Source organism: Hydra vulgaris, chromosome 08 (assembly GCF_038396675.1).
Source record: "Hydra vulgaris chromosome 08, alternate assembly HydraT2T_AEP".
Classification (NCBI taxonomy): Eukaryota; Metazoa; Cnidaria; class Hydrozoa; order Anthoathecata; family Hydridae; genus Hydra; species Hydra vulgaris.
This window is the reverse complement of record NC_088927.1, coordinates 33,071,487-33,085,923: the sequence shown is the minus strand read 5'-3', so window position 1 is coordinate 33,085,923 and position 14,437 is coordinate 33,071,487. Positions and strand designations below refer to the sequence as shown.

At 27.4% G+C, this 14,437-nt stretch overlaps 1 protein-coding gene across 1 annotated transcript in view; it reads right to left on the bottom strand.

Moving 5' to 3' along the window:
• LOC100201546 (aldehyde dehydrogenase, dimeric NADP-preferring) overlaps nt 1-14,124 on the bottom strand; it is a 67,448-nt gene extending 53,324 nt beyond the window's left edge. Inside the window, exon 1 of the mRNA XM_065803469.1 lies at nt 13,836-14,124. Within this exon, the coding sequence (XP_065659541.1) occupies nt 13,836-13,862 (27 nt within the window). The 5' untranslated portion in view covers nt 13,863-14,124. The remainder of the gene's footprint in view (nt 1-13,835) is intronic.
• Between the last annotated feature and the right edge of the window lie 313 nt (nt 14,125-14,437).

Here is a 14,437-nt window from a genome sequence, read left to right as displayed (position 1 = left end):
TAATGTCATTAGTGAATTTGCCTCAAGAAAAGCCAGAAAAGTGGCATTGAACTAAAGTTTGTGCAACCTTAATGACAAATTTTACTTATAACTTGATGTGATAAATTTTGTGATCAATAAATCATTTTTTTCGTTTAATTTTCTTCTTCTTTTTTTTTTTTAAGGACGGGAGGAGAAGAGGGGGCGCAATTTTCTTTTCTTGCCCGAAGCGCAAAATTGGCTCGGTACGGCCCTGCGCACTGGTAATACTCAACACTAACCCAGGGGCGGATCCAGACCATCTAGTAATGAGGGCGATATTTATTAAAATCTTATATCATTTTTAAACACCCTATTCTAATAAACTTTTTCATTTTCAAACAATATGCTATGTTAAATTTGCAGAAATATAAAAATAATAACAATTTAAGGAAAGAGGGGGGAGGGGTAACGCACATCAAAAGTAGGAACAGGGACACCATCCATGCGCAACACGGCACTGTTAATACTCTGATATTTTACAATGTTGGTGAAATCAGCCTCTCTGAGAGCTACCACAGAGTTCGGGAAACCTAATTTTCAGTCAACTTCAGAACCATAATACTAAGTTTTAGAGCTGTACCCTCATTAGGAGATAATAGAATGAGTTGCCCATTCATAAAAACAAGCAAAACCCATGCATCGAATCAAAAAGACCCAATATTCAACATCCTAAACTGGATACAATGTAATATTAATACATCTGCATCATTCTAATTGTTAACGACAGGGGTACAAAGCTGGTTAACAGCCGGGTGCGTTTATTGTCTGCCCAAGATATTTTTATCTGGACAAAGTCTCTAATTGAGGTTCTAAAAATTTATTTTCTCGAATCCCATGTTTATAATCTCTAATAACTTCTTTTTTTATTTGGTTGTTCAATCTATTTTTTGAAACGTTTTTTGACAAGATCACGTTGCGTTGTAGTTAAATCAAGATTGATAAATACACTTTTGAACTGTTCTTATATTCTAGACCCATCCCCGTATTTTGCAGCACGCAGAAATGTTCTAAAACATTTTTCCAAGTTCAAAACCTGATCAATTTAGCTAAAATATAAATTTTGCTTTTTTCCTAAGTTTTGGGCAAACAACTATCGCACTAATTCAACCTCAGGATTAGATACTTTTTCCTGAAACTTGAAATCAATCAAATTATACTAGTTAACGTTAGACGCATGTTAAGTAATCTTTAGCTAATGTTGAAGTTAAATCAAAATGTTACCGTTTATATGAGTCTGAATCATGTATAATAAGAAAGAATATTTCATAGGTCTATTAGATGCCGCCGTCACTTTGTAGACTTCCGAAGAAACTTTTCTAGTTTCTGTCTCTATTCACCTTACTGTCCCTAGTTAATGGTTTGATTTTGACTCTTACGTCTTAAAAAATAAGATTTTTCGTATTGGATCTAATATACTTATTGTAATAATTGAGCTTGTATTTACTGGTTTTATTAAAACATTATATCATTGTGATTATATTAAAAAATTATATCATTTTGAACTAATTTTCCTGACCATAAACCACATCAAATCAAAGGATAGCCTAAATAAAGTTCAAAAATTGTATATAAAAAAATTATTTTTTTTATATACAATTTTGAAATGGTCTAATATATATATATATATATATATATATATATATATATATATATATATATATATATATATATATATATATATATATATATATATATATATATATATATATATATATATATATATATATATATATATATATATATATATATATATATATATATATATATATATATATATATATATATATATATATGTATATGTATATATATATATATATATGTATATATATATATATGTATATATATATATATATATATATATATATATATATATATATATATATATATATATATATGTATATGTATATATATATATATATATGTATATATATATATATGTATATATATATATATATATATATATGTATAATATATATATATATATATATATATATATATATATATATATATATATATATATATATATCATCGTAGTACTATCATTAACTTATTCACTGAACAATCCAACTATCTATTTTTAGATTATGTTTTATTTTTTGGTAAAAATGATGGGAAGAGTTGATCTTAACCATCATTTGCAAGAGTTGATCTTAACCATCATTTGCAAACATGTGTATAAGAGGTTTGGGGGGGGGGGGAGGGCTTTTTAATTTTTTTTCGTTTACCTTAAATATAAAACACTTTTGTAATTGTACATTTTTTATTTAAACAAAGACTATTTTATGATTTTATCCAAGATTTTTTATCAGTTGTTTTAAATTTTAAACAATGATAAGCTACAACCATTAAGTTAACTTCTCCGTCTGTTTTTGTTTCTAAAAATTTCAATGTAGTCTTGACTAGAATTAGAAGCACGTTCTGCACTGTAATGTAGAACAAAAAGCCAGTAATAAATTTTTTAAAAACCTTTTATAATCTGGAAATAAGTATATGGTATATAGCGATATAAACACATAGCACACAGCCGCAATAAGTTCCAGTTTGATAAACTGGTTTTCAGCCATTCTGTCTAAAGTAATGTAATTTTTAACGAATCAAAGAAAAATCAGTTTTTAGGTCCAAAAATTTTTAAATGTTATATAACTTGCAGATCTTTCTGTTTGAGCTAATTCAAGAGCTAATTTATGTAATTACTTTACATATAGTGAATAAAAATAGGAACAATATACTTTTTAAATTTTCTTAAAGGCTGGAGGTACTGCCTACCTTACTATCTCCATTATCACAAGTATCTACACATTTTATTGTCTCCTCAAATTTTTTACTAACCAACCTTTGTTTGTTTCCTAATGGACTTATACAACCTTTAAATTTTTTTCTTCATTTTCTATTTCGCAAAATGTTTTCGCACGACATTTTTTGAACATGCAATCCTTTCTGATCATTGAGAAAATTTACATCTTATTGTCTACTTTTTTAAACTTGTGTTTAATCTTTCAAGATGATGAGTTTTTTTTATTTGTCATTAAATAAATATTCCTATTTTAAAACCACATTTTTTCCTTTATGGTTTTGTGTGTTTTTTTTATTTTTGCCTATATGGTTTGTTTAAATTCTTTCTATTCCTTTTTAAGTCAACCTTCTTGTCTCAAAATAAAAGAATTCATTAAAGATATTGTAACTAAAAACATTTATATATTGATATTTTTATCATAAAAACATATTACTATATTATTAAGTCAATTTAAATTTGGACTGAATTGTAAATTTATAAGCAATAAGGGTGCATGGTAAATGTTTTTACCACGAGACAACGAGGGCTGTAAATCCTGGCTCGTGTTCGTGAACGGCTCGGTGATCGGCTCGACAAGAGCTCGTTCATGTTCGGCTCGAATGGTAAACGAGCCGGGCTTGAACAAAAAATTAGGCTCGTTTATTAAACGAGCCGAGCTTGAACATCATAGACTCGTTCATATAGGCTCGATTAAAGCTCCAATGTAATTTGAACTATTAGAGTGCAGTGTTTAATAGGAATTATTATGTTTGTGAGAGTTTACATTATGTTTGAACTTTGAACATTAAGTTGGAACATTGAACTATTAGTTTTAACTTTTATTTTGAACTATTAGATTTGTGGGATCTTATTTCATTATGTTGTTTATTTGCATGTTTAATAGACTGTAGGATTGTTTATGTTGTTTGTTGATTTGGACTTGCATTATTTACAGACGAGCCTTTAACGAACAATTTTTTTTTACTAAACGAGCTTTAAACTAACAGGTTACAATAATTATTTCGAGTTTTAAACCAGTCGAGCTCGAGCAGCATATAAAACGAGCCGAGCCCAAACAATACTAATCCTTAACGAGCTGAGATCGAACAAAGAATCTCATGTTCGAAACGAGCTCGAGCCGAGCCTGAACACTCTTAATATGTAAACGAGCCAAGCCGAGTCCTGGCAAGCTTGGCTCGTTCGGCTCGATTTACAGGCCTAGAGACAACCTTCTTTTCAATACATTGAGCCCTAAAATAATAGACATGAAGCTATATTAATTGTAGAAATGTTTGGAAAATTAACACATAGGATGACCTCTGTAATAAAGTTTTTTTAATAAACAACAGTTATTGGTTATGTATTATGTGTAATGTGCTATATATTATTTCAATTCTTTTTCCAACATGAAAAACTTCAGAATGTTGACGTTTTTTTTATTTACAAAAAATTGTTAAAATTTCACAAAATTTTTTTTTGACTCCTCCCACTCTCCCCCCTCCTCCCACTCTCAACAACCCATTGAAACGTTTAGAAACGAAAGAAGATGGAGAAGCAAACTTAATGGTTGCAGCTTATCATTATTTAAAATTTAAAGCAACTGATACAATTTTTTGGATAAAAACCATAAAATATTCGTTCTTTAAATAAAAAATGTACAATTAAAAAAATATTTTATATTTAAAGTACATTAAAAAAAAATAACCCCCCCCCCCCTAACCTCTTTAATATACACATGATTGCAAATGGTTAAGATCAACTCTTCCTATCATTTTTTTTCATTTCCCTCATGGAATTTTTGAAACTTTGTTAAGTGACCCTGCCCCTACTATAAATGCAAAAACTTGAATTTTTTGCATTTTAAGACAGCTGGGACCAAATTTTAATTTGCACAGGTGGGGGAGTTTTTTTTCGATTTGGAAAAAAGTATTAGTATTTTAAGTTAACACAAGTAAAAGTTCATCTTTTGTTGCTTTATCATTTCCGAAAAAAATAAACGTGCTTTTTAGTCATACCCCTAATATATATATATATATATATATATATATATATATATATATATATATATATACATATATATATATATATATATATATATATATATATATATATATATATATATATATAAATATATATATATATATATATAAATTGTTATAAACATATATAAGTTTATATATTTGTGCTTACAGATAAACAAATATAAATAAATGATAACATCAAGATCAACTATATTGTGAAAGGCTAATTCTTTGATTACCAGTTTATTTGAAAATGATAATTATTGAAGTTTAATCTGTGATTTTTCCTTTTAGCCGATTCCAATAGTTTTGATATTTTTAAAAGTGATTCTATGTTATCTTTAACTAAACTCTCTTTAAAAAGTGCTGATTTTAGTAAACTTTTTTCACTCTGATAATTTTCTTGATTTTTAATGTTTGACCTTGTTCAGTGGCCAGTTAAACATTTATTTGCACATTTTCACATTTTTCATTAAATGATTTGCTTGTCTTAATGCGGCAACATGGGCATAGAAAATAAATGTTACTAAAACACCTAATCATGTAAATACTGAAAAACTATTGTTACTACACTTATCTTTGTTTTGACATCTAGCCATTGGTATTAAAAATATGCTCCATGAGGATGACATGTGTATTAACCAATGATATTTTATATAAACTAGATGTCTTGCTTCAATCCAAAAAGTGAACCCGCTTTTGACCTTTTTACAAATAACGGATTAAATTTGTAATCAAATATTATTTAACTTTTTTTTTTCTTATATGAAGTAAATATATTTTAAATCTATACGCTATTTATGTAAAAGTGTTAAGAGAAAATTAGAGTACTTGTAAAATAATAATTTATGATTTCTAAAATTATTTTTGATTAAAAAGGGATTAAAGTTTTAAATAGAAAAGTGAAACGATAGATGCTTTTGAAGCATTTTATTGAATTATAATACTTTTAAGTAAACATAGGCTCATAAACCTTTATAAGTATTTTATAATCATTATAACATGTTTTTGAATTATCTTTAATTTATTGGGAACTTTTAACTCTCATTTTTAACTTTTATTTCACACTTCTTCAGCTTTTACACTTTTTACAAATGGCGAACTATTGTTATATATTGTTATTATTATTTATAAGCAAAAAAAGCGACTTCATTTTTTGTCCAATAAAATCCCGCAAGTTAGACATCTAGTTTATATATTATATCATTGGTATCAACAATGACAAATATTTATTAGTAAATATATATTGTCTGCCCTTTTTTAAATCTAGCAATACACAGCTTTAGTCTTTAACTTTGTTTGTTTATTTCTAAATCTTTGTTCCTTGTTACTTTTTTTGTGGCAAACAAAAACCTAACTTGTTTAAGGAGTTTCTTAAAGAGTTATTTAGAAAGCTCCAAATGCTTTCAGAAAATGGTCTTGTTTGCAAAGACTTTTTTATGAAGTATGATAATGTTAAAAAATTGACATGTGATACTACAACGCTAACAAAATATTAATTATATAAAAAGAAAGTTGTTTTCAATCAAGCCAATTTTTTTTTACTTTTAGTTACTTCATGTTTTTATTCATCTTCGCAAACACACAGTTTGTTAAGATGAGTAGTAAAGAATATGAAGTATTCAAAAGTCTTTTGATTGATTTACTTTGCATTTTTAAATTCGTTTTAAACTATATGTACTTAGTTTATTTTTGGGTTGTCCGTCGATTATTAGTATTTTGAAAAAAGGAGCCAAAGATATGTCATTTGTCATATGTTCAAATTAATTATATTTCTGAAAAATCAATTGACTTATCCGGTAAAAAGCCATCTGATTTAGTCAGAACGTCTTGATCACTGGTAGAGTTTAAAAAAATAAAAGGCTATAAAGTTTATTTCTTTTATATACTGGTCCCTATGTACTGTAGATACAAACTAAATAAGCAGCAACGCATTGGTGCTATTAAATTGGTTTGGATGACTGGATTATTAAGGCTGTGGATTATTTTGGTCCAACACATAACATACAATTTTTCATTGATTCATTTGTTATAACTTTTTGCATGACCGCTTCTTGATATGTCGGCCTTTTTATTTAAAAATTGTTGAGTCTGAAATTATTGGTTTTTGGTAAGAAGATGCCACTTGCTCAAATGGTCAAGCGTTTAAGTGAAATATAAGTAGTTCGGATTGGAAGAAAAAACGCCTAACAAAGTAATCGCTAGTGTTGAAGAGAACTATTTATCAAAACGATTTTTGATTCTTTACTTTGTGAAAATGTACTATTTCAATTTCTTTATTGTACCATGCAATTCGTGTTATAAGAAAATATATCGTCTTTGCCAAAATAACCCTTGTAAAAAAACAACTTTACAGAAATCTGAACTCAAACATAAAGATATATCTTTTAAGGTTAAAACTAGATGTATTTTTTTCCATTATGTCATGATTGTTTGTTTTAAATAAATTTTATTTATTTATTCAATTAAAAATATTTTGGGGGAAGTTTCATTAGTTATGCATTTATTGAGGGATTGTTTTTTCTATTTCAAATAGAGTATCCAACACTGGTCAAAAAATCAATACCGGTATTTCGGTATTATAAAAGTATAATAGTGGAATACCGGTATTAAATATTTTAAATTTTTAAAGCAAAGTAAATAAATTTAAGAATCACGAAAACTTGAAAAGAATTCAAATTTATTGATATATTTGGTAGAATCTTTATCTTTTATTTCATGAAAGTAACCTCTTAAAAAACAAAGAACATCCAGAGTTTTGTCGCCCATTCTGCACCGCAACTTGTTTAAAAAAATACAGGCAGCAGAAAATGCTCTTTCGGATTCAACACTAGTTGACCGAATTGTTAAAAGAAGATCATAAACCTATTAGAGATATTTTCCTCGCACACCTTCAGCTTCGAAGAGACTCATTTCTTTTCTTAGACACTTGATTATATCACCAGCGCGTTGTGGTTTATTTGTTTACAAATAGCCTTGTACATGTCTTTTTTCATTGATTTCTTAGAATTTTTTCCTTCGTCAATCTCAACTTCGCTAACCTTAAAGTGAAGAACTTCCCGGGCTCGTTCTTCAACAGCAGTGCTTTGATTCCAAAGTCCCTTTAGATTTACAATGCCCAAAAGTGAATTGAAATTACTCGCTTTTGATGCAAGTGGAAAGTTAAAACTTAATAAGTTTGAATTTCTAGTACCATCTTCTAGACATTTATGCAGATAAGAAATTAAATCGAACAACTGCGTTCTTCTTGCAATAATACGTTGTTTTAAAGCACTCATAGATTCTATGCTCAATGATGACTTAAATTCATATAACCTGTCAAACATAAATGTCAATGCTGCATCCGCTGAAATTAAGTTAGCATCTATGCAACAAAGTGACTCAACGGCTAATTTTATCGACAAAAGTGCTGAGATAGTAGCTGACACTGTTTCAAAATCAGTTTCTGTAAAGTTTATATTAAGTTTTAAATCTATATCTGATTTTTGAATGCATGACTTTAATTTGTAAAAACGTTCGAGCATTGCTAGTAGGCTATTCCATCTAGTTTTGGAATCTGCAGTTAAGAAGTATTCTTTACGAAATTCGAGCTTTACATAATTCTGTTGTACCTCAATTTTTAATAGTGAACGTTTGAATATTTGCACAATTTTAATTTCTTTTTGCATAGGGGACCAATTTGACTATGTGTTATTTCTATATCTTGTTCTTGTATATCGTAATCCATCATTAATCCTTCCTCGTACGGATTTGAAATATTTTCAAAGGCATCACAGTTTTTGTGCTCTTTGGCATCTGAATATGCCGGTATTAATTTGCCTACTTTTTGCATAACTGCTGCACCATCATTTGTTCAACAAACAATATTCTTTTCAAATGACAAACCATACTGATTCAATTTTTCACTTAAAAGTAAGACACATTTTTCTGCAGGTAAACCTCCGTTGATTCGGAGAAGTCCTAAATTCCAAAATCTTGTATCCGAGTGAAGAAGAACGTTTATGTATCACCGGTTCCTTAAGGAAGTCCGCTCATCAAAATTAACACTAAAACCTTTTCCATTTAATTTATATTCTAATATTTCTTTAATTACTAACTGACGAATAGTTTCGCTATAACTAGTGACAATTTTTTGTATAGTCGTGGCGGATTTCGGAAGTTTATCACTTAAATTTAATTCTTTTAACGGTTTTCGAAGATCATCGGATGTTATGAAAATTCTGAATGGAGCCCATCAAATACTGTCATTCTAGATAAGATTGCTGCCCGCGAGTCTTCTGTAGTTTTTTTTAAATATTTAGTAATTTTCGGAGGAAGCGTATCAGATATTGAACTAGATTCACCATGAGGTTCAATAGCATCTCGTTTTCTTAGTATTACATCATACTTTGTTTTTAAATGTGTATGAAGGCCGCTTATTAAGCCACCTGCTGTTTTTATAATTTTTGCACACTTCTTACACTTTGCACTATGCCCTTTTCATATTTATGAAAAAAAAACCAAACAGAATATTTATCTCCGTCTTTTGAATGCTCAATCAACTTTTTAATTTCACTCTCCATCGGCTAAATTAGAATATTATCTCAACTTGTAATTGCGTCACATATTTTATTCTCACAATGTTTGTATCAGAGAGAAGAGTTTCATAAAAGAGTTGTCAATGAATCAGAGTTTGACAGCTTTACTTTTATATAATAGGTTTTTACTCAAACAAAGAGTTAAACACATGATAAAATAAAAATATTTTAGAAATAAGCAACAAATGTTTACGAATTTTCATATATTTATAATAAAGTATACAAATATTGCTAAAAGGAATAAATAAAAAAACAACCATTCAAACACCAAAATACCGGTATTTAAGCCTTTTAATACCGGTATTCGAAACTAGACAAAATTGACCAAAATCCCGGTTTTCGGTATCCCAGTATTGGATTCCCTAATCTCTAAACCTTTATGTATGATTCTTTCAAGAATGCTATTATTCCAGAAGTTCCTATAAGAATTCAGACTCTAAAAGTTTTGAGGCCTAAATTAGGCCTCAAAATTAAGCTCTGGTGAAATGAACTTGCTTATAATAGAGAAATAAAATTGCTCATTCCATTAAAGTTTCTTTTTTTATATTATCTCCAATGATTTTTTTTTCTATCTTCTTCTCATCTGACTCTTTATTTGATGCTAATTTATGTATGCATTCTGACTTTGCTGTATTCTAGTTGATTTTGTAATAACTGTCTGTAAAATAATATGATTTTTTTCATTATTTATAAAAAAAAATAAAAAAAACGAAGCCATCAAAAGTTGAACGTTTTAAAAATTTAATTATAAACTTTTAGAGGCAAACTAAAGTTAAGTTATTAAAAATAGAATGTGTCTGCGAAGAATCTCATTATTGTAGTTATCGTCACTTTGACCAAGCAAAAATTTTCTACTTTTTTCCACACTTCTTTCTTTAATTTTACATTACATAGATTTTTCTTTCACGAATTCGATTGTTACATTTACACCTATAAAAGCTGCATCATTTTTTATTTCAACATTTTTCATGAGCAATAAGCACCAGTTTTTAAAAATGAAATGTCTAAATCAATTTTTTACAAACAATTTGATAACAGAAATAGGTTGTTTAATAACTATTTTTGAGACTAGTTGGAACGAAACTAACATCTGATTAATTCTAAAAATAATAATAGTAAAATCAATATTGAAAGAAAAAACTGCATAACTTTAATGCAGTTTAATTCTTATTTTGCAAATATAATAATTGATTAAAGTTATATTTACCTACTAAATATAACAACTGAAAAAAATTCTAAGTGTTAGTAACTGTATCCCACCCATCATCCATTCTACAATGATAATGTTCTCTGTGCCCTCTGAATGTCAAATATTATTTTGCTAAGAACAACCTTTTCTCTACCATTTGTTTCAATCCTTTTTACTACTTTCTATTTGACAACGCCCTTGTATGATCGTATCAGATATAACAGTTTTAGGGGGAGCTAGTTCACCATTCATCTTATACTAAACCTGTAATGCCACTCTATAGTACTCGACATATTATAGATAGAGTACAATAAAAAAAAATAAACCAAGTAATTTTTGTCCCTTTATGGTCCAGCATTCACATGTATACAAGTATAAGCTCACAATATTTGCGCGCATATCGCATGACTACTAACATCTTTTACATCGAGTAACAATAACACGTCACTTTTTTATAAAAAATAAATACTTCAAGCAAACCGCTTTCTTGAATCCAAAAGGATAACCAGTTAAAAGAGTGTTTTTATCACAAGAAAGTAATAATTTTTTTTTAAATTAATATTGAGTAATTATTCCACAAATTAATGTAACTTTTATACCACGTAATTTTTTTCTGTTACGTGATTTATTGTTTGTTAATTACTAACAATCAAAATTAAAACTGAATGGTAATATATTTGATTGTCAAGATATTATATAATAATGAAGTAACATTATAAGGGGTGATAAGTAGTTATTCGGAATGACTTCATTTTGAAATAATTAGGTCGTTTCTTACTCGTGGGCAGTTACAAAATCATATTTATCTTTAAGAAACTACAAAAAAATCACAATTATCTTTAAGTTTAGTGTCAATTATAAACCTTATCTGAAAATGAGCTCTTACGAAAACGTGTGTACAAGTTTTTTAAAAATAATATAAACGAAGGAAGGAAGTACACAGTTGATCATTTTGTAGCTGAAGGAGCAAACAAATCAACCATTTATGATATAATCAAGCGTTATGAAGATGGATTTAATGCAAACCAACAACCAGGAGCATGCTAGCCGGCTGTTATTTTTGATAAACAAGGTTTAAATCAATTGAGATAATGACAAACAAATAAAAGTAGTTTATCACAAAGAAAGTAAGCTAAAAATATTTAAATGCAGTCAACCGTACGTTTCGATGGTTCTAAATCACAGACTTGGGATTAATTGGTTCAAAAAATACCCCTCCATAAATAAAATGTAAAATATCCTAAGTCTTAAACTAAAGTTTTTGTGTAGATATCATTTTTGCGCAGAGGATTTGCTGAATCATTGGTTAGGGAAAGTGGCTTTGCTATCAACTAGTATATATATATATATATATATATATATATATATATATATATATATATATATATATATATATATATATATATATATATATATATATATATATATATATATATATATATATATATATATATATATATATATATATATATATATAAGGAAGAATGTTTAGAAGCTAGATTGATAACATTTTTGAAACAATACCATTCTGATCACAGTTGCATATTTTGGTCAAATTTAGCTAGTGCACATTATGCAAAAATGGTGATAGCTTATTTAGTTAAAAAAAATATACCAGTGGTACCCAAGGAATACAATAATGCATATTTTCAAGAAACTAGACCTATTGAGGACTTCTGGACTCAACTAAAAAGGAAAGCGTAGGCGATAACTCGTGTGCTTCAAATATTAATCAACTCGGAAAGGTAATAAAATAATTTTTAACAAAATTTAATATGGAAAGCTTACAAGAGCTTGTTACTCAATCTACAAAACAATACCATTCTGATCACAATTACATATTTTAGCCAAATTTAACTAGTGCACATTATGCAAAAACGGTGATAGCTTATTCAGTTAAAAACAATTTTCCCGTGATACTAAAGGAATAAAACCCTGAAAATCTCCTTATCACTTGATAATACAGTACATTTAAAAAAGCTCCTTGAGTGAGAAAAAATGTTAAACTGAATTCAGTATGGAACACGTATAAGAAGTTTTTAGTCTCGATTAGATCGTGTACGTCGTAAAAAGAAGACGACACAACCGGTACATTGTGTTGTGACGGTTGGGGATTGAGTAAAAAAATGAAATAATCAAACGCATCAGATAAATAGAAATCAACTTAAGCTTTTTTAAGTATACTAAATTATCAAGTAATATAAAAAATCTTTTCGATGTCAAAGTAATTAAAAAAAACATTTTCGGTTTTATGAAGAGATTATGTATCTAATCTTCATTTGAATATTTATTTATTATATTACTCCATCCAAAAAAGCCTACAATAACTTTTCAATAATAATTTTGATGACTTTATTTTAAATGGTAATTCCTTTTTTATATACAACGGAATTACGTATGTTGGAAAACGAAACAGTTATGATGTAAAGTATAATATTATAACTCTTCGGTCATCCAACTTATAAAATCCTAATGTATATAAAAAAAGGATTGTTATTAAAAAGTTATTTTTATTGTTTTAAGTGGTAATAGTAGACTAAATAGACTCAAAACTCAAAAATGTTTTTTTTTTAATATTTTAACATCGAAAAGAATTGAACTTTTTTTTATCACTTGAAAATGCAGTATATTTATAAAATCTCCTAGAGTGAGAAAAAAAAATCTTAAACTGAATTTAATATGTAACACGTACAAGAAATTTTTAGAAGTCTCGATTAGATTGTGTACGTCGTAAAAGATAGACGACACAACTGGCACATTGTGTTGTGCCGATTAGAGATTGAGTAAAAAAAAATGAAAGAATCATTAAATATGCTTTAAAACTTTTAAAAAAAGTTTTCGTTTTTTTTTTTTTTTTTTAAGCCGTTCAGATATTTTAAACTCATTCCGGATAATAATTTATCACCCGTTATTATTTGTATAAAAATGATATAAATTAAAGTTTTTGTTGGATGAATCAAAACATGATTCTAAAATTATTTGTTATACGGAAACCTGGTGTAAGTGTGGTAAAACAAATGCGCAATTTGAACTAATTAATTACAAATCAGTTAACCAACCGCGTATCTTTGATGTTGGTGGAAGTATTTATACAAATTTACGCTTTTCATAATACTTATACATAAATTAAATTTTCAATTTAAAGTTTTTCTAATCTTTAACTTTATTAATTACTAAATGTTTTTCTTAGGACGAACGAAATACTTTTATGCTGTTACAAAATGTAGTTAAAATAAAAATAGAAAACTTCTGACCTCGCTGTAATCAAGTTCTTGATCCATTTTATCAATAATTGATTTCTTCTTTAAAAATGTAGTTTAGAAACGCAAAAAATGTAGTTTAGAAAATAGAAATCAACTATAGCTTTTTTAAGTATACTAAATTATCAAGCGATAAAAAAATCTTTTCGATGTCAAAGTAATTAAAAAAAATATTTGAGTTATATGAAGAGATTATGTATCTAATCTTCATTTGAATATTTATTTAGTGTATTACACCATCCAAAAAAGCTTACAATAACTTTTCAATAATAATTTTGATGACTTTATTTTAAATAGTAATTTCTTTTTTTATATACAACGGAATTACGTATGTTGGAAAACGAAACAGTTATAATATAAAGTATAATATTATAACTCTTCGGTCATCCAACATATAAAATTCCATTGTATAAAAAAAAAAGGTTATTTTTAAAAAGTTATTTTTAGCGTTTTAGGCGGTAATAGTATACTAAATAAATATTTAAATAAAGATTAGATTCAAAACTCAAAAATGTTTTTTTTTATTATTTTGACATCGAAAAGAATTGAATTTTTTTTTATCACTTGAGAATACAGTATATTTAAAAAAGCTATTT